The 18,443-nt window shown below is 45.2% G+C and overlaps 1 protein-coding gene across 2 annotated transcripts in view; it reads right to left on the reverse strand.

The window, feature by feature from the left end:
- The window catches only part of LOC147735036 (E3 ubiquitin-protein ligase ZFP91-like), a 134,552-nt gene that overhangs the window by 69,120 nt on the left and 46,989 nt on the right, over nt 1–18,443 (reverse strand). For both annotated transcript variants that reach the window (XM_086953136.1, XM_086953137.1), the window contains one exon: nt 2,045–2,131. In XM_086953136.1, coding sequence (XP_086809262.1) covers nt 2,045–2,131 — 87 coding nt within the window. The remainder of the gene's footprint in view (nt 1–2,044; nt 2,132–18,443) is intronic.

Below are 18,443 nucleotides of genomic sequence, written 5' to 3' on the forward strand. Positions count from 1 at the left end.
GGTGCTGGAAGAACCAGGTTTTTAGTTTTCTCCGGAAAAATGTCTCCGATGGGCAAGTCCTAAATTCCACAGGTAGGACATTCCAGGCCTTAGCCGCGAGGAAGCCAAAGGAACTGCCTCATGCCCGTACTTTCCGTACCTTAGGCACAATCATCTTCTCTTTGCCCAATGACCACATGTTTCGAGCAGGTCTGGATGCAGTGAGAAGGGGCACAGAAATCTTGGCCCTTTCTCGTTGAGGATCCTACAGCCAAAACACAAGAGTGACTAGCCTGTATAGGGTAGCCAGTGTAATTCCCTCAAGGCCTCCCACACCGAGACCCGCCTAGAGATATTCAGCATTAGCCGAGCTGCAGCATTCTGAACCTTCTGCAAGATGTTCAGATTTCTTTTAGTCACCACTAGGTAAAGGATGTTACAGTAATCTTGACTGGACGTAACAAGGGCCTGTACAATGGTTCTTTTGGAGTCTAGTTAGAGAAGGCCCAAGATTTGTGGCAACATTTTAGGAATACCAAGGCAGGCCACAGCTGATATCTGCTCTGAATAAGAGGGTGTCGTCGAGCCATACTTCCTAATTCTTGACCTTTACCTTGGTGGTCGGAGTAGGCTCCGACTCCTCCGGCCACCACAAATGTGACAATAAAGAGGGCTGCTTGCCAACCACCATCACCTCAGTCTTTCCCGCATTCAGCTGCAGGCAGCTGAACTTCATCCAGTTACCAAGCTCACCCGTGTAAACCTTCAAATCAGATGTCGTTCCTGCCCCCTTTTGCTCCAGAGCAAAAATCAACTGGGTGTCATAGGCATATGACACCTGTTTCACCCCATGTCTCAGCACAATATCTGCCAGGGGGCGCATGTAAATATTAAATAGGGTATAAAGAAAATTGTGCAGGGAAATGCACCATTTTATCACATTTTTAAAAACTGTTCTCAGTGCAGAACTCCCCTAGTTCACGTAGAGACAGTTGTGGCCGATTGCTCACTACGCTTATACAAGCAAACTGAGGATTTCCCCCCACAACCCAACATTTTCAAAGTTCGTCACCCAGCATTGTACCTTCTACCACCAAGAGCTACCTGCTAGTGCGTGGACCAAACCAAATCTCTTGGAACTTGGCTTTCAGACTGATTTTGTTGGGCTTAGTAAATTTGAACATGTAAAGGAGGTCCATTGTAAACTTAATTGGCTTTCAGTGAAATAGAGAATGGAGTTTCAGTTGAGTGCACTGTACCTGGTTCACTGGACTTCCTTTACTCTGTCTCCCACTTTACACAATGGTTTCTAGTATTAGGAAAAACCATATGGGAGACAGAGTCTATTCTGCCTCAGTCTGACCTGTATCTCACATTCTACCTCCTTCCCTAAAGTCTTGAAGACAATTTTTTTTCAATATATGCGTCTTTTTCTTTCTTTGAGCAAAATAGAACCAGTTCTTGTGCCAAGATGCCCTTGATTTAACATGCTTTATTAATTTACTAACACATACAATTTTAAAGAGGGCAATAAAGTACCAGTGTGTATTGCACTCAGTTATCCAGATGCTTCATTTCACCCAGAACAAAAATCTTCATTCCTAATATCTACACAAATTTAGAGCAACCATGGATGATCAGAAAATTGCTAATTGGAGCAACTGTCTCAATGACAATTGGATTCAGAAAGTGGCAATTATCAAACTAATGTGATATATTCCATTTGTTTTAGGCAATACCCCCAATGGGTAATCACAAACGAGTTAAGAAATTCTAAATGTGTGAAATAAATCAATATCCTATTAACCTGGTGTACATATAAAGTGCCTGTATGGTGCTTGACTATTGCAAGATTTTTATGTATTGAGGGGTCCTTATATTTAAAACGCCATCCTAAGCCTTTTGGAGCATGGCATGGATTTTAAATAGATATTTCACACTTCTGCTCACACGCAATGGTCAGAATCACAACGCTTAAATAGGCAAAGGTATGTTCCATATAAATATTTAACAGGCACAGATTCATAAACCCTAAATTCATACAAGAAGAGGGAATTGGCAATACCTTTGAAGATGTGGTTTGTAAGTTTCATCCCTGGGATCATCTTTGAAAGGGGTTTCTTCTTCACTGATTAGTAACTCATCTTCGTCACTAGTGTACAGATTGGAGAAAAACAAAACATAACTGAGAAACAGGCATGAGACACCATTCCTACAATCGGAAGAGATGCCAAAACCATTACAAGTTATGTTGTGTCAGGAAGGTATACCATGCTACAGTCTCTGGGATACTGAATAAAGTGCCCACCCGTATATGTTCAGCACCAAAGTGCTCAACCTCCATAGAGGTTGGATTAATCTGGTCTAGTAAAATATAATCCACCATAATGGCTTTTGTCGTCCTTCAGTTAGCTACCTAAAACTCATTCTGGTAGGAGGAAACTACCCGTTTCACACACTGTGCATTATAAAGTAGTATTCCACTCCTGGAGGCAAGCCGGATGTGGGAGTAGTAGCAAACAAATGTTTGAAAATAATCTGCCCACATTGAGCGCACACCAAAACTCCTTGACATACATGACTATTCATACTGTAAAAATCAGTAACTGCGAACAGAACACCATAAAGTTATTTTGTGCGCATAAACAAATGACATTCTCAACCAAGCACAGGAAATGTCCTTTTATCCTGCTGAAGAGTGTTTTGTTTGATAAATAATATTCTGTTCAGTTAACTAAAGAATTAAACAACTGTGTGGTTGAAACAATTCATATTGCAATATTTCCCTCTGTACAATGATATCCAAAGTCTTTAGCTCCTTTTTTCGTTTACTCTGTGTCTATTTTATTGGTTTAGTCTTATCTGTGTAATACATAATAGCTTGTTTGCCATCATAAATTTGTAAAGGGTCTATAAACGTGGAGGTTGGAGTGGGTGGAAAAACAGAATCATTTAATTGACATTAAAAAGAGAAATAACCTTTGACTAGCAACTTAGGAAGACATGTGCAACATCACCTTATCAAGGTCTGTTTAGATATGGTTGTCTTTTGATTTAGGCTTGAATCTCCATCAATCACTTTAGCAAGGTGATGGCATCCTTAAGTAACAAATAATGTTCACTTCATAAAACAGTGTATAATGGCTTAAAAGGAATTAACAGCCAACCTACTAAAGGCATATTTAGATTGCAGGTTGGTTGGTGGGGTAAGCAGAGTAGTGGGTAAACAAGTTTGATGCCTTATAACACATTTCCACCTAGAAATGATGCTACCAAATCATAGTTTCTATTTTTGGCATAACAGGTTTGTGTTGCCAGTCTGCGAATATCTCCAAGCATCTTTGCAAAAATTGTAAATAGCCAAATTAAAGGATTTCAAGAAAATTCAACAACTTATGGTCACAACATGCTTTAACCCTTCTGTATGTTCATTAAAACTGTCAGGGTTAGCAACTTCTTGTATTTTGTCAATAGGTGCATAGGACATCCGAGTATGCAAAGGTCCCTGATCAATGGGCAAACAGTAGATGCACATACTTGTAAATAATGTTTTGGAATCTACTGTCTTCGGTGCAACAAATCTATAAATGGTGACTCGAGATCAAAAACGTTAGGTACGAGAAGTTCCATTCTGATAGCAAGGCATCACTGTGTTCCCAGGACTCAACAGGCCCCTTTCTGTTTCGTCTGATCATGTGCGCTCCCCACCCCTTGTTGGGATGATTCTGTAGTTCTGGAGTTGGGGGGTCTAAAAAGGCTGTATATTATGATTTTCTTTTTGTTTCTACCATATTATTTCCTTGTGAACTCATCTTTTAAAACAACTATTTTCTTCCCAACTCTCCGTTGCTTCAGCAGTGTCTCTGCAACCATTCCTGGACCGGTCTCATGTGGAGCTTGCCATTTGACATGAGTGGTATGCTAGATGCCCTCATACACATGAGTTTCCCCACTGTCCTTACTGTACGAGCTCGCACCTTCTGGTTGCAGTGAACTTCTTGTGCCATTGCCCCAACCCTTTTCTCCATGGGGTAGGCTTTCTACAGTCTAGAGTCTAGTCTGACTGCTAGGAAGCTCTTTTCCCATTCTGGGACTGTGAACTACTTTTCCAGGTTGACTGAGAAACAGAATTTGCGTAGTATTTGCATGATCTTGAATGCGTTGTTTCTGATTGCAGGTATGATTTTGCCTTTAAGAATCAGTTGTTCAGACAGGGGTAGCTATGTATTCCCTTTCTTCCCTACGGGTGGCTTATTAATATTAACAAGCATTTGCAATGCAATAGGTCTCGCATTAGGAAAGTTTGAGCTATTGGTAATGTAAAAGACACATTTCGTATGTATGTTTTGGTTTTGAAAATAGCTAAATTAGTAGCTTTGTCATTTACAATTCCAATAGTTTTAACTTTCGGAAATGTGACACCTATAGCATTTGTAATGCAATATGTGTTGTATTTACGTGACTTAGATGTATTGATATTACAAATAACAATGGCTTTTAATGTTTTAAAATAATTAATACTTAAATAAAAGTGATTGTAATTTATAATGGCAATAGCTTAAACTTTTGTAAATAACTTTTGTGAAGATTATGTTCAGTGTATTTTATTGCGACGAAAATCCAAGAACAGAAGTGAAATATTAACATCTTTTTGTGACATCTGTAATAAAGCTTGAAACATTGAGAGAACATATTTGAACCAGTTGTTGTTGAATGGTTGCACAGATTGATGCGGTGGTGGCGCTGAGTGATGCGGTGGTAGCGCAGAGTGATGTTGTGCCCCTGAGTGATCCTGCGGAGTGATGTTGTGGTGATGCGATAGATAGAGTGAGGGAATAGATAGATAGGAGGGCAATAGATAGAGGGAGGGAGGGAGGGGAATAGATAGAGGGAGGGAGGGAGGGGAATAGATAGAGGGAGGGAGGGAGGGCGATAGAGGGAGGAAGGGCGATAGAGGGTGGGAGGGCGATAGAGGGAGGGAGGGCGATAGAGGGAGGGAGGGCGACAGAGGGAGGGAGGGCGACAGAGGGAGGGAGGGCGATGGAGGGAGGGCGACAGAGGGAGGGAGGGCGACAGAGGGAGGGTGGGCAGTAGAGTGAGGGAGGGTGGTAGAGTGAGTAAGGGAGGTAGAGTGGTAGAGTGAGTGTGGTAGATTGGTAGAGTGGGTGCGGTAGAGTGGTAGCGTGAGGGCGGTAGAGTGAGGGGGGTAGCGTGAGGGGGGTAGCGTGAGGGCGGTAGAGTGAGGGGGGTAGAGTGAGGGGGGTAGAGTGGTAGAGTGAGGGTGGTAGAGTGAGGGCGGTAGAGCGAGGGCGGTAGAGCGAGGGCGGTAGAGCGAGCATATGGAGTGTGGCGATCTGTCGCTAGATCGACAGTGTGTGAAATCAAGCATGAATTGAGGTGGCTAGAGAAAGAACACCAGAAAAACTTGTGGCGGAGTGAGGCAGCGGCACACGGTATGCTGGTGACCAGTGCGCGTTAAGGATACAAAGCAGCAATCTGAACCAAAACTAAAATACGGATGGGTTCATTCCAAGGGGGCCTTAGATATGGAAAAGACACTGGCTGAACCGGATTAGAGCAGGCTACCGTGGCATACAAGCCCTAGAGTTAAGAAATGAATCACTGTGGGCTTTGGGGTGGAGATTAAGAATGACCTTACCACAATTTGGACAGGCACCCAATTTAATTGGTTAGAAAAGTGATGCTTAAAGTTGAGGGTCCAAGTCTAAAAGGTATATTGGACATCAATTTCACACCGGCCAGGGTAGCACTTGATCTTTGGAGGGATATTGTATTTGAGTTTGTGGTTTTGCAATGTTAAAAAGCGATGGGTTGATTCCGCACAAGTGGATACAATAAAAATAATTGATTACCTGAACTAAGCAACAATACAAAAGTTGACAGAAGAACAAAGGAAATATTATAAGCCCCATTTGCTGGGTGCAGAAATAATAAATGTGGTAATAGAAATGGTAATAGGTAAAATGCTAAGTAGTGACGGCAAACTTATAGATATGTCCAAACGATTGCCAGCACCATGGTAAACAAGCTTATGGAAGGTAGTGAAGAAGCAAGATCGGTGGTTTGTTTACTCTTTTTATGAGAGAAATATTGCCGATATTGATCACTAAACTAGGGAGAGACCATGCAGAGAGATCATCTTACAGGCCATGCAATGCTACTTATTAGTGGATTAAAAACGTGGAAAAAGAGGCAGAGCTAAAGCGCTTTCTTACAATTGCCCCGTGTCAGTTTATGGTCACAACAATGTATTAAACTGGATGAGACTGTACAGCGATAGGTTCGCGGGTGATATTTTGCATGGTTAAGTGATGCACGACAACTGATAACGTGGGCACTTTAACGGAGAAACCTTGAATTGACATCCATATGGAGTACGGACTATACCATTATCTTATTCTTACATCCGCTGTTTTCTTGAGTGCATTAGGATCGCAGTACTCAGTGCCTAAAAACTTCCGACCACCTCACACTGACCACTCTGGCTAGAGAAGTCTGCTCCGTGGTCACAACATTGGGCATGTTAAAATCAGCAAGAATCCTGGCAGTAGATTAGAATGGCTGTCTTTCTAGATTTAAACGAGGCTCTCCCCAATCGCTGGTTGGCCACCGACCCGTTAATGTGCCAGACATGCAAGTGCACCAGCACGATGACCCGGGCCACTTTTGGCATGAACGGAAACCACTATTAGAAGTCCATCAGTATCCCAGACTCCGAAAAGTCTGCCAATAGTTGCTTTTTTAAAATTTTATATAGCGCTTTACATGTGCGCCATTCACATAACAGAAGGAGACATGGGGCAATTATGTCATTTGCCCAGAATTACAGGATGTTGAGCCAACGCCGAGACTCGAAGACGGCAACCCTGGCCGTTAGTCCACATCCTTTACTCACAAGTGTACAATGTACAGCCTCTCCGGCCCAAAGTGGAGCGGATCCCGAAGAGCGTCCAACACCGCCACGGATGGGAAAGGGTGAAGACTGTGCTTGAACGGACGTCTCACTTACCGCGCTCTCAGTGCAGGCTAGAGGCGGCGGTTGGAGTGGGGAACTTGAGCCGTGTAGGTAGGCTAGAGGGGGAGTTCTAACTCCGTACCCGCACACCGAAGACAAACTTTCTCCGGGGAGGCGACGGAGCGAGGTGGGGGGGTCTGGGGGGGGGGGGGTTTGTGGTGGGGGGGTAAGGGATTGAAAGCGTGCGATGCGCGCGTGCAAATCTCCTGTCCTGCGTGCGCATTGCCTGTCAGTCTCTTGCGCGTGCCCAACTCCATAACAATACTTCTTGCTGGTGGCAGCGCTTCGCGCTGCGTTCGCCAGGCTCTCCATAAAAAAGGAAAACATTTTTTTGGGGGAAATAAATTTACACCTCCTCGAGGCAGGTGTAGCAGATAAAAGTTTATTTCGCCAAACCTTTCCAACTCTGCTTATATGCTGTACAGTACAGGACACATGAAATCTTGGAAACATTTTGATTTATGTGTAAGCCTAGTATTTAGATTGGGCTCGGGGTATTTGCGGAACATTATCTTTGCTTAGTTCTGCTGGGGTGTAGAATTTGCCCATTTGCAGTGCTTAATTTGAGCTGTTGCTGGCAGGTAGGGCCCACCAGCACATATTTTACCTCATCGAGTTGGACCCAGAACAAGAGAGAAGAAGCATTAAAAATGCAATAGTTCTTCGCTTTCATGAAGTTAAAGCCATTCATACAATACCATTAGCAAACCCCGTTCAACATCTACATGGCCCCCCTCGCACAAGTGGCCAACCAGCACAACCTGAACAGCATCTCCTACGCCGACGATACCCGGCTCATCCTCTACCTCACCAAGGACCCACACACCGCCAAAACCAACCTCCACAAGGGAATGAAGGCCGTCGCTGAGTGGATGAGGAACAGCCGCCTAAAGATGAACTCGGACAAGACCGAAGTCCTCATCCTCGGCCCCACTCCATCTGCGTGGGATGACTCCTGCTGGCCGACCACACTGGGAACAGCTCCAACACCCACGGACCACGCACGCAACCTAGGATTCATCCTCAACTCCTCCCTCTCCATGTCCAAGCAGGTCAACGCCATCTCCTCCTCCTGCTACAACATCCTCCGCAGGATCTACAAGTGGATCCCGACCGAAACCAGAAAAACAGTGACCCATACCCTCGTTAGCAGCAGGCTGGACTACGGCAACGCATTTGCTTTGTTGCCAAAAAGGAGAATACCATCAAAGGGCATGTCCATCAAGGTGTTTGGACATCCCCCGAAAAGCCAGTTGCCCTCAGCCAGGCGTGGCGCCTAAGCGCCACCGTCTTGGAAATCGCCCTGCCCAGGGAGTCGGCTGTATCAAGCCCACAACCGATGGTGAACTTAGCTGCGTCCCTCCCAGCTGCGATAGCCTGGGCGAGTACTGTCTGGGCCTCCTCCGGACAGTTGGTCAGCACCTGCGCAATCGTGTCCCACACAGAGTGGAAGTAACGACCCAAGAGGCATGTGGTGTTCACTGACCGCAGCCCTATGCTGGCAGATGAAAACAGCTTCTTGCAAAGCTGCTCCAGCTTCTTGGATTTCCTATCTGGGTGTGCGGAAGGTCATGCGCTCTGAGATGCAGAGGCTTAGACAACCAAGCTCTCAGGGGTGGGGTGTTGGGAGAGAAAGAGGGGGGGGGTCGCCCAGGGCCGGGTGATGGCTTTTGGGGCACGTTCCTGTCCACAGGAGCCCTGTGTTGGGCCTGGACCAAGTGCCCAAAAGAAAGTCAGTCAGTGCATCATTAAAAGGCAGCAAGGGCTCGGAAGAGGTTACCGCCGGTTGAAGCACTTCTGTCAGGAGGTTAGTCCTGACAGCCACTGTAGGGAGTTCGCAACACCACTGCGTAACTTGCTCCCACCTTCGTAGACACGGAAGGAGGAGACAGCATGCCAAGGTTAGGCGAGGTGTCTAGACCACGGGCATCCCCTAAATCCTCCGCCCAGTCCGGGTCATCACCGCACTGTTGTGTGAGAGGGTCCTCAGACCCCTCCCAGTCCTCCCCTAAAGTCTGTGAAGCAGGCTGAAAATAAGGACGGACGGACGTCCGGTTCAGGGCTGAAACCGGGGAGGACGTAGACGGTGGCACCGGACGACAGTGCTGGAGGTGGGGTCGAAACCGGTGGAGGTGTCGCCCAGGATCCGAGCCCGGATCCAGGGAGGTACTGCGGTGCCCTGGCCAGAGCCAAAGGCATCGCCAGGGTCGGAACCACCGGCATCGGAAGGGCAGGACCTCCAGTCGGGCCGCGCGTCGCGAAGGAGAACCGGCAGGGCCAGATGGCCCAAAGAGTCGTACCATGGCAGCAAGAAACTCTTGCACCTGTGCAGCCGTCGCCGGACCCGGAAAAGGTGGGTAGGCCGGCAGCGATGCCGCAGGCTCCGCGGAGCTGCGGGGGTGGCACCACCCGCAGCTGCTCCTCCGGAGCTGCGGGGGCGACACCACCCGCAGCCGCGTCACGCGACGGTTGAGGAGAAGTCGAAGAGCGACGGCTTTTTCTTCGAATGCTTCAACTTACCTCAACCGAGTGCGAAGACTTAGATCCAGAGGAACGATGGTGACAGCTCCACGACCAGTCCCTCAACCTCCCTCGGGGCAAGGACCTTGAGCGGCGCAGAGCCGACTGCTGGACTTCCACGCTCCCGCAAAGTTTCTGGTGCCATGGCCCGGGGCACGACTAGTAGTCGTGGTAGCGCCCCAGGCAGTAGAGACACAGGTGGTGTGGGTCTGTCACCGACATCATGCGGTGACAGTCTCCACAGTTCTTGGAGCCTGGCATACCTACGACACCAGGAGTCGAACGACTCGAAGAAATTAGGTAAAAGGCCTTGAAAAAACTGTTAGTCTTTGTTACTGGCTTGCTGAGCACCCTACTCACAAATACCGGAACCAGGAAATGAATGAGCCGTCGCCTGTACTCAGGTGCGGAGGAACGTGGAATCAAGGTATTTGACAAGTGAGGAGTGGATTTGAAATTGGCGGCGGTGAAAAGATTTACTTGAGGAACCGAAGTCGAGGATAACGGATAACTTGGAGCTACTAAAACCGAGTGACTGAGTATAAACGGGTGGGTATACTACAATTATCAACAACAAACTATTACGAGAGGGTCCAAGGGATATAAGGTTTAAAGACCCGTGCCTGATTATTATCCCCAGCACCTTAAATATGTATAACACAAAAACACAGGGGGTCTAACAGCCTAATTATGTAGCTGCGCTGTCAATCCGAATTACCAGAATCTCGGAGTGTTTGAATCACATGGAGACAGCGTATTTCAACAGAAGGTGAACACTATGTGTATAGGAAAAACCAACACAGTACAGATCATTCACAAATGTTCAACGAATCCAGAACATTTAGCAATGGGTTACCATCAAATTGACTTGGTGATCAGTCCTATCATCTGGCCAAACCCAGGTGTGAGTTAGGCTAGTCCCCTGATCATTGGGACATCAAGCGCCACACCATTTGTTGCTGGTAAAGGATTTGGTCCACCAACACAAATGAACCATCAATGATGGCTGATCTTTGATGGTTGAGTGAATAATATACTACAATTTGCACCACGCCATAGGATATTAAGATTGAAAGATTGGGACTGATTCAACTCCATTGTCTACATGACTGTCTGACTTATTCTAGACTTGTGGGTGATGATACACCATCGAAGAGGAACCCTAGACTAAATACTTCGGAGCCCTGAGGAAGCCGGTTGGTTATCCTAACCACAGCGAAACGTGTTGCCATAAGGGATTGGAGTTGAGAAAAGAAGAAAGAAAATCATCAAGAGCCCAATGGATTATTATTGTTGTGTTCTTGATTGGATATTATCTAAATTAGACTTTAATGATTGGTGTGCTCACAACATTATTTAAATAGTGTTCAATCCTAGGATTGTATGTGGGCAAGTGGTTTTTTCTCTTCTCTTATATGATTTGGAAGCACCTAAAGGAACTGTGTTCAGGACATTATATCTAGTGTGATTACTATATGAGTGACAGTGTCTCCTGTACACCCAGTCTTAGTGAACAGTGTGATAATCCTCCCAGGGGTCAGTGTCCTGTGGCCTATCCTGATCCTCATCCTGTGGGTCAGTTGACCGTGGTGGAGAATTTTTGGATGTGATGGGTAATTTGGGATTTGTGGGGGAAGGAGGTGGAATGTACGGTGGCGAAGGATTAGTACCCACACTTTTCTTTTTGAGAGGAATGTGGTAATCCTCTGGCTGGTCTATTTTCCGTATTTTTGGAAGGGTGGCATGAATATGTCCTGTATCTGGGTTTATCACCAGCTTTTTCTGTTTAGGATCCGAAGGCGAGGCATCGGGCAAAAGTTCTTTAGACAGAGTGTCTTCGTCCTTACTCGCCAGATTCAGCGTCGAAGGTTTCTGCTCCGAACCTTTCGGTGCAGACGGTGGATTCTTCTGTAACAATGGTACTGTCACAGAGATGTTTCGGTTTGGGGTTAGGTGCCGAAGGTGGTGGTTAGGCACTGAATGGGGTTGGCTCAAGCCCGAAGACTTTTCTTTGTGTTTCGGTGCAGTGCCTGAGGGCGGGGCATCTTAAACTTTTTGTTGGCGTCGGCCTTGGCCCGAAGGCAGAGGTGGGACCGGAGCCTCTTTCTTTGTTTCTTGAGGGGGCACAGGGATGTCTTTACTCATGGTACGCTGACCCAGAGAAACCTGCTCCTCCTTCTCCATGTCGGAGTCGACTTAGGACACGGAGATATGCTGTTCTTCTTCCTCAGCTCCCTGAGCGTGATGTTCTGTGTTGGAATCTTCACCGAGGATGTCCAGTGCGGAGCCGCTTTGATGCTGCATCCTGTGACGTTGAGCCTAACGGTCACGAAGCGTCATCTTCGATCGAACCAATTGACACCTGTTGCAGACTTTCTCGTCGTGTTGTGGGGACAGGCAGAGGTTGCACACTTCATGCGTGGAAATTTAGCACAACACCCTGGGCAGAGTTTAAAAGGAGTCCATTCCATCGACTGCTATCGCTGTCGGCGCGGTTAGGCCTGACGGCCCGCCGCCAGTTTTCCAATCGAAGTGGTCTTGAGATGAGACTCTGAGCGAAGACTGGGAACCGCGATCAATAAAAATACAGCAGAGGGTAGTGGATTGCGTGTCGTAGTGGTCCAAGAAACAGTGCCGAACCGGAGCACAGCAATACAAATCCGAACCCGATGGCAGATAAAAACAATCTAAAGATTGAGTCGATGCCCAAGCGCACCATCACCGAAAGGAGGAGTCACCTACCTCGTGACTAGAAAGACTTCTTCAAAGAAAAACAAAGTGCAAACATCCGGACCCAACACTAGATGGCGAGCTATGCACAGCATGTGATCTACAGCTCACAAGCCTCGAACATACGGCTTTAACCAAGTACAACGTACGCTGAGCAGGTTTGGTCAGACACACACAATATGCAACAGAATTTCTTGCAAAAGCCCACACAGTCTATAGTTACTAGTGGTGCATTGCTTGGTCCATTTCTGCGTGTTGTGCTTCGTAGATAGCTGTCAAGTTTTATTTTTTTATTAATTTGTCCCTCATACATAATGTTAAGTAGGTAGTCAGATAAAGCTGAATTCCCAAACTCTGATGTGAATTGATCACTGACCAGGTGTGCTTCTTTGCCGCTACAGCCTCTTTATCTGCCACAAATGAATGAATTTTTAATATTTCTGTTTAAAACCATGCTTATTCATCTGAAGAGACCCAGACTACAAATCAAAACTTTGGAAACACGTTAAGATGTATGACCTCCCAGTCCCAGCATATTCGGAGGGATTTATTTCATGCCAACAGATGTTTGCTAAGGAGCCAGGTTCAGATGAGGACAATGCATGTATACATTTCAGAAATGATCCTTTAACCACCAAGGACTATATGAAGACCAAATTCCAGGCGTATTTGCGCTTCGCGAATTGATTTAGGAATTTCAAAGACAGACGTGCAAGCCTTAATTAACAATAAATACAATAATTAAGAGTCTTTTCCCTTGGTGATGGGTGAGCCATATGCAAATGTTGGTAGTAACTGGGCTCCAGAAACTTTAAGATGTTCATACGACTGGCATCTTAATGAATTACATAATTACTTAAAAGCGTACATATATTAAATATGATATTTTTGCTCTTAAAACATTAAAATTACTTTTAAACAACACTTTATTATCGAATAAAATTCCCAGATGTTTGTATGCTGTCACCACCTCAATTTGCCCTTCTCTCTCTTTCCAGGGTCGTGTCTTAGAATACTGCACTGCTATTTATCTCGACAAGATTCTTAAAAATTATTATTAAAAAATGTGAACTGTCCCAGAACACGACAGCCAGACAGGCATTTATTTTGAAGAGAAACGGTTCTGTGCCCATCACCACTTTACACTGGCTTTTAACCCAACAGGTATTTTCGCAAAGCTCTCTCCGTGGGCCACGACGCCTTGTACGATTTAAAGCAGAATATTTTATACTAGAGGTCTATGTATTATTTAGCAAGTCATAAATGGAGATCAGATCTCGGAACCCTGCTTAGAGTAGCAAAGTTTAAGTGCAGCTCTCAAGGCGGCAGAGGATGTTCTATGGCACAAGCCGCATTGGAATTTACTGCCATTGTCCCTACAGACTCAAACCTCGCAAGTTTAGAAAACTGTTAAAAATATGGCTTTCCCAAAAACATCTGCCGTGAATTTTAACCTTATCCCTTTTGGGGCAATAGAATTTGATGGCACCATAATACATTTTGGGTGAACATTAGTGCTCTACAGATAAAAAAGTAACTCTATATACGCATAAAAGTAAAATAGTGCTCAGTTAAAAGAAGGCCCTAACATTTGAAAGGTGGCACCTTGTGGCTAATTGCTGCTCTATTGCACAGCTCTCCAGTCACCAGAAAAGTGACAGGGGAGCTAACTACACAGAATGGGAAGGTGACAGGGCAGTGAAGAAAATTCAGTGCGTCAACAGAATCGTAAAAAACCCAGTCGATAACACCACCATCAAAAACACAGCACCAATGTGGTCAACCAAAGACTAAGCAGGCTCCAACTGAGGCAGGTACCCTAGGCAACAGCAAGATGACAGAAAACATTTGAGTGCCATGCACTCTACAAGTAGGTTATAGTGGACTATAAAGTAGCCCCAACTCTGTACCTTCTTGCAGCAGACAGCGGGAGCAAGGTCTACTCCAATCTGTTGTAGGCACACTGCATGTGAAATATGGGTGGAATCCTAGCAGATACCCCTAAGGCAAGGCCAATTACCATAAATTAAGTGATAGTTGGTAACCCTCTATTGGCACAAGAGACTCACATGCTGGCAAAAGATAGCCTAGAGATAATAAAAAAGTATTTTGTATCCCCTTGCCTGAGGGCACTGTCCAAAGTATGTAGCATACCTGTGTAGCAAAAAAGAAAATGTCGAACTAGAGAGAAACAAAAATCAACCAAAGTCATTTTAGTCCAAATAAAGGAAATCAAGCTTTCCTTGTGGCTAGTGTAATGTTAAGCAAATAACCAATGTGGTTCTAAACGATAGGGTCAATCAAAGAAGTAAAATAGATTGCAAGTGCATGAATTTCTGAAAAAACATTACAAGGAGGGAGGACCAAATTAGGGAAGCTCACTAACAACTGAATTTCAAGGTGCTCAAAAGAGTTGGGACAATTACACAAATTATGTTTTGGTGGGGTGGAGCTTCAAGCAGGTGCTGGACTGAGCTGCAGGTAGTGTTTTTGGGGAGGGGTGGGGGGTTGCTAGTCTGGAGCACACATTTTTAAGTTTAGTCGTCTCTTCCGTGTTTCTATATGCTGTATGTGTAGATAGTTGTTGAGTTGGCCCCAGACAGTAACGACTGTGCTGGAACGATTTGTCAAAACCTTAACAGTTTTAACTTGGACTGTGTATTATATAAAAATAAAGTCACTTGATACGCCAATTTTACCACACCCTTCATTGCATTTCCTGTATGGCCACGTTCATGACTGATTTCATGTACATACTTTTACAACATCAAGATAAACACATTTAGGGAAATTAGATTCTTGGCTTCTAAATATAACAAGTATCTTAAACACGATCATCATGTGTAATCATTCTTCTCTTCATAATAAATTGTTTCGGATAAACTTACAAATAGTGGTAAATTGCCAAGTAAAAGTGCACATTTCTGTCTAAATTGCTATACATTTCAAAATTTAAAAAAATTAACATCTGAGAAAAATGTAAATACTGGAGAAGTATTGTGGCGATACTTAATAATTTATTAGGCCACATTTATTTTCATAAAGTAATACAGCCTGATAAACCAGTAATGCACACATTCACACACTTATTACTGCAAGGCAAGGTCAAATTTCATGTACTTCTACAGTACAATAGAAATTACATTAGAAAATCATTTTAATGCCTCGAAGACTGCTTGTTACAATGCCTTTTCACAGAGAAACACCTCTGCCGCTTTAATGTGATTTTAGAGCACTGCACAAATTTAACCCATTGCTTGCCAGTTTAGCTTCAATGCATGTAAACAAATACATATCAAAACGACCATGGCAAATGTCATACATGTAGATGTGTAATGCGTTACTTCTTACCAATAATGAGGGAGGCTAGGATTATCATGACCCACTTGAAACGTAGTCTCTCGTGAGTCATGGCCCCTACAAGGACTGTACCCCTTCAGTATCTAGACCAATTTTTAGACGCAAGTACAGTAATGCCATTAAGAGTATATGGCATTGGGAGTTTTTCCATTATGAACTCCACAGCAGCATAACTGCTTTACTGAAATCTGGGAAGTTTGGTATCAAACTTATCAGCACATTAAACCCACAATGATGCCAGTGTGGGATTTAATGAAAAATGCACTCAGAGAGCATCTTAGAGATGCCCCCTGAAAAACAACCAGCCTCTGGTGGTTTCCGTGACTGGGACACACCAGCTTGCCACCACGACACATGAGCCTCCGCTCCCTGAGCCCAGAAACAAAGCCTTTCCTGGGAGGAGATGGTCAAACCTCCCCCAGGCCAGGAAGAGCCATCTATTGCAGGGGAGTTTAACCCCTTCGACGCGGATGACAAAGCCAGCTCGTCATGGGCGTTACCTGCGCTGCGCGCATGACGAGCTGGCTTAGTCACGTAACCCGTGATTTTCGAATATTCAGCGTGCAGCGAGAAAACCCGCTAGCGCGCAGCGGTTAAAGGCCTTGCCGCCTTTGTAATGCGACCTCTTAGCCTCTCCTGCTATCAGGAGCAGGCTCCCTTCCTGTCTCCCCTCCTTTTCGGCAAGACGACAGACAGGAAAAATTAGCACAGCTCAGAAAGTGGCCCCACCTCGGCCAACCCCACCCTCAGGTGGGGATGGCGAGGTGAAGCACACTCTTCAGTGCCTGCTAACTTGTAGATGGCAGGCACTCTCCAATCAGGGAGTGAAACATCGCTAAGACACCTCAAAGGATCATGTGAGGGACAGACTAAAAACTTGGTGAAAACACACAAAATAGTTGTTTTAATAACATATGAGGGGATAGAGACTGCCCTTAGTATTGCTAATAAAGTTGGGCACATTTGTTTTGATAGCAAAAGTACACGGCCCCTTTAACAATAAGCGGAAGAAGCAGCGAACACAGAGTCACGTGTCCATGTCACATGACTGATGCAACGCTATCTCCAACTACCGCGCCCAGGTTCAGCGTTCATTCGGGCCGCGGTGGTGACAGGCTAGGTAGCCTGCGGGGAGCCGTCGGCGTATCAGTAAGTGGGAACCTGATCTAGCAGTATATTGGGTGGGTTAACAGACCGAGAAATCAAAGATCTTTCACGTTTGGACATTCGGGAAAAAGACATTGACTTTGTCCTTATTTTTCAAACAACTACAGATAACGCGGCGAGAAGATAACCCCCTGCCGTGTCCGCCCATGCAGCGCGGTGACAAACGCCTTTAATAAGTTAGTTGAGAAGCCTGTTTTATCTTCCATGTTTTTAAATACTTAACGGAGTCCAATGGAGGTTCCGGCTTTTATTAGTGCAATTTGCTTCAATACTCAATATTTTTTCGTATTCCCAGTTGGGTAATAGTTCGGGTTAAATAAAATAAACTGAACCTCATCCTATTCACCAGATAACCACTCTGGCGGAACGTGATAATTGCGCCTGCCACATACCAGCATGTTTAGGAGACAGATATTGCTACACGTTGCTTACAAATAGAAGCAGAATGTGCTTGGCATGCATATCACTACACACACCTGTTCCTTAATTTAGATCACTGGTACTGGTGTAACTTGGTGAAGGGAGTAATATGATATTGTTTTGACAAATGGATTCCCAAGGGTGTAATATTTATCATAGAAATGATTTATCCTTTGCCTTGTCTGATACATTTTCTCTTTACAGGTAACTGGCCCCTGGCAAATAGCGGAGTGTGCCTAAACGGCGATAGCCGTGAGTACAAGTAATAAATTTGACTTTTTTCACACTAATATCCTCACGGTCGGGTGCACCTTAGCGGGTACATACCGCCGGAGGATCACACTACTGGTCCTGTAGAATGCTGAGTACCCCGCCTCTTTAAGCAGAAACATGTCGACCAAATTTGATTGAGGACTAGGGGTCTCTAATTAATGAGACCAATCCTATGAGTCCACTCATCACCTGTTTTTAACTAGTGCTGGTTGGACTATTAATAAAATAGTTGACAGTCACAACTATGCATTTTTTAACTCCCCCTTTTTTGCACTCACTTAGCACAATTGGGTTATTTTCACCACTTCAACACACACAAGAACCAGCTCCGCTGTAATCAGGCGTTTTAGCACACTGGAAGGACGCTAGGTCCTTCCAGTGGGAACCCGATGATTAAGCACGTCACCACTAGGCTGGTGAGTGAGTGTTCTTAAAACAACTATTTTGTGTGTTTTCTTCATTAAGTTTTTAGTCTGTCCCTCACATGATCCTTTGAGGTGTCTTAGCGTTGTTTCACTCTTTCGTTGTTTATTAATACTAATATTAGGGTTAAGAGAGTGAACACTTGTACCCTTACTCTCTTGTTGTTTGATTGGGACTCTCCAATCAGGATCAGGTATTGTGCCCACTCCCCCATGTGGGGTGAGCACACCAAGGGAGACGTCAGCCTAAAGTCATTAGCCCATTGGCTACTGACCTCGAGACGCCTAAAGCTCCCCCTAAATAAAGTATTTAGGGGGCTGCCGTGAACCAAGAAGACAGGTTCCCGCAACCCAACAAGAATTGGGCCGAAAGAAGATACCCAGCAGAGTAGACTGCGGAGAAAAACTGACTTAGCCCCAGCCCTACCGGCCAGTCTGCAGTATCCAGAGATCCTAGGCCAAAAGTTGCCTTGTCCTGCAGCCAGCGACCTCCAGAACCCCTGGGAGGAATGACTGCCTTCAACAAAGACCGGATC

The sequence above is a fragment of the Lissotriton vulgaris genome, chromosome 1_2, assembly GCF_964263255.1.
Source record: "Lissotriton vulgaris chromosome 1_2, aLisVul1.2, whole genome shotgun sequence".
Taxonomy (NCBI): domain Eukaryota; kingdom Metazoa; phylum Chordata; class Amphibia; order Caudata; family Salamandridae; genus Lissotriton; species Lissotriton vulgaris.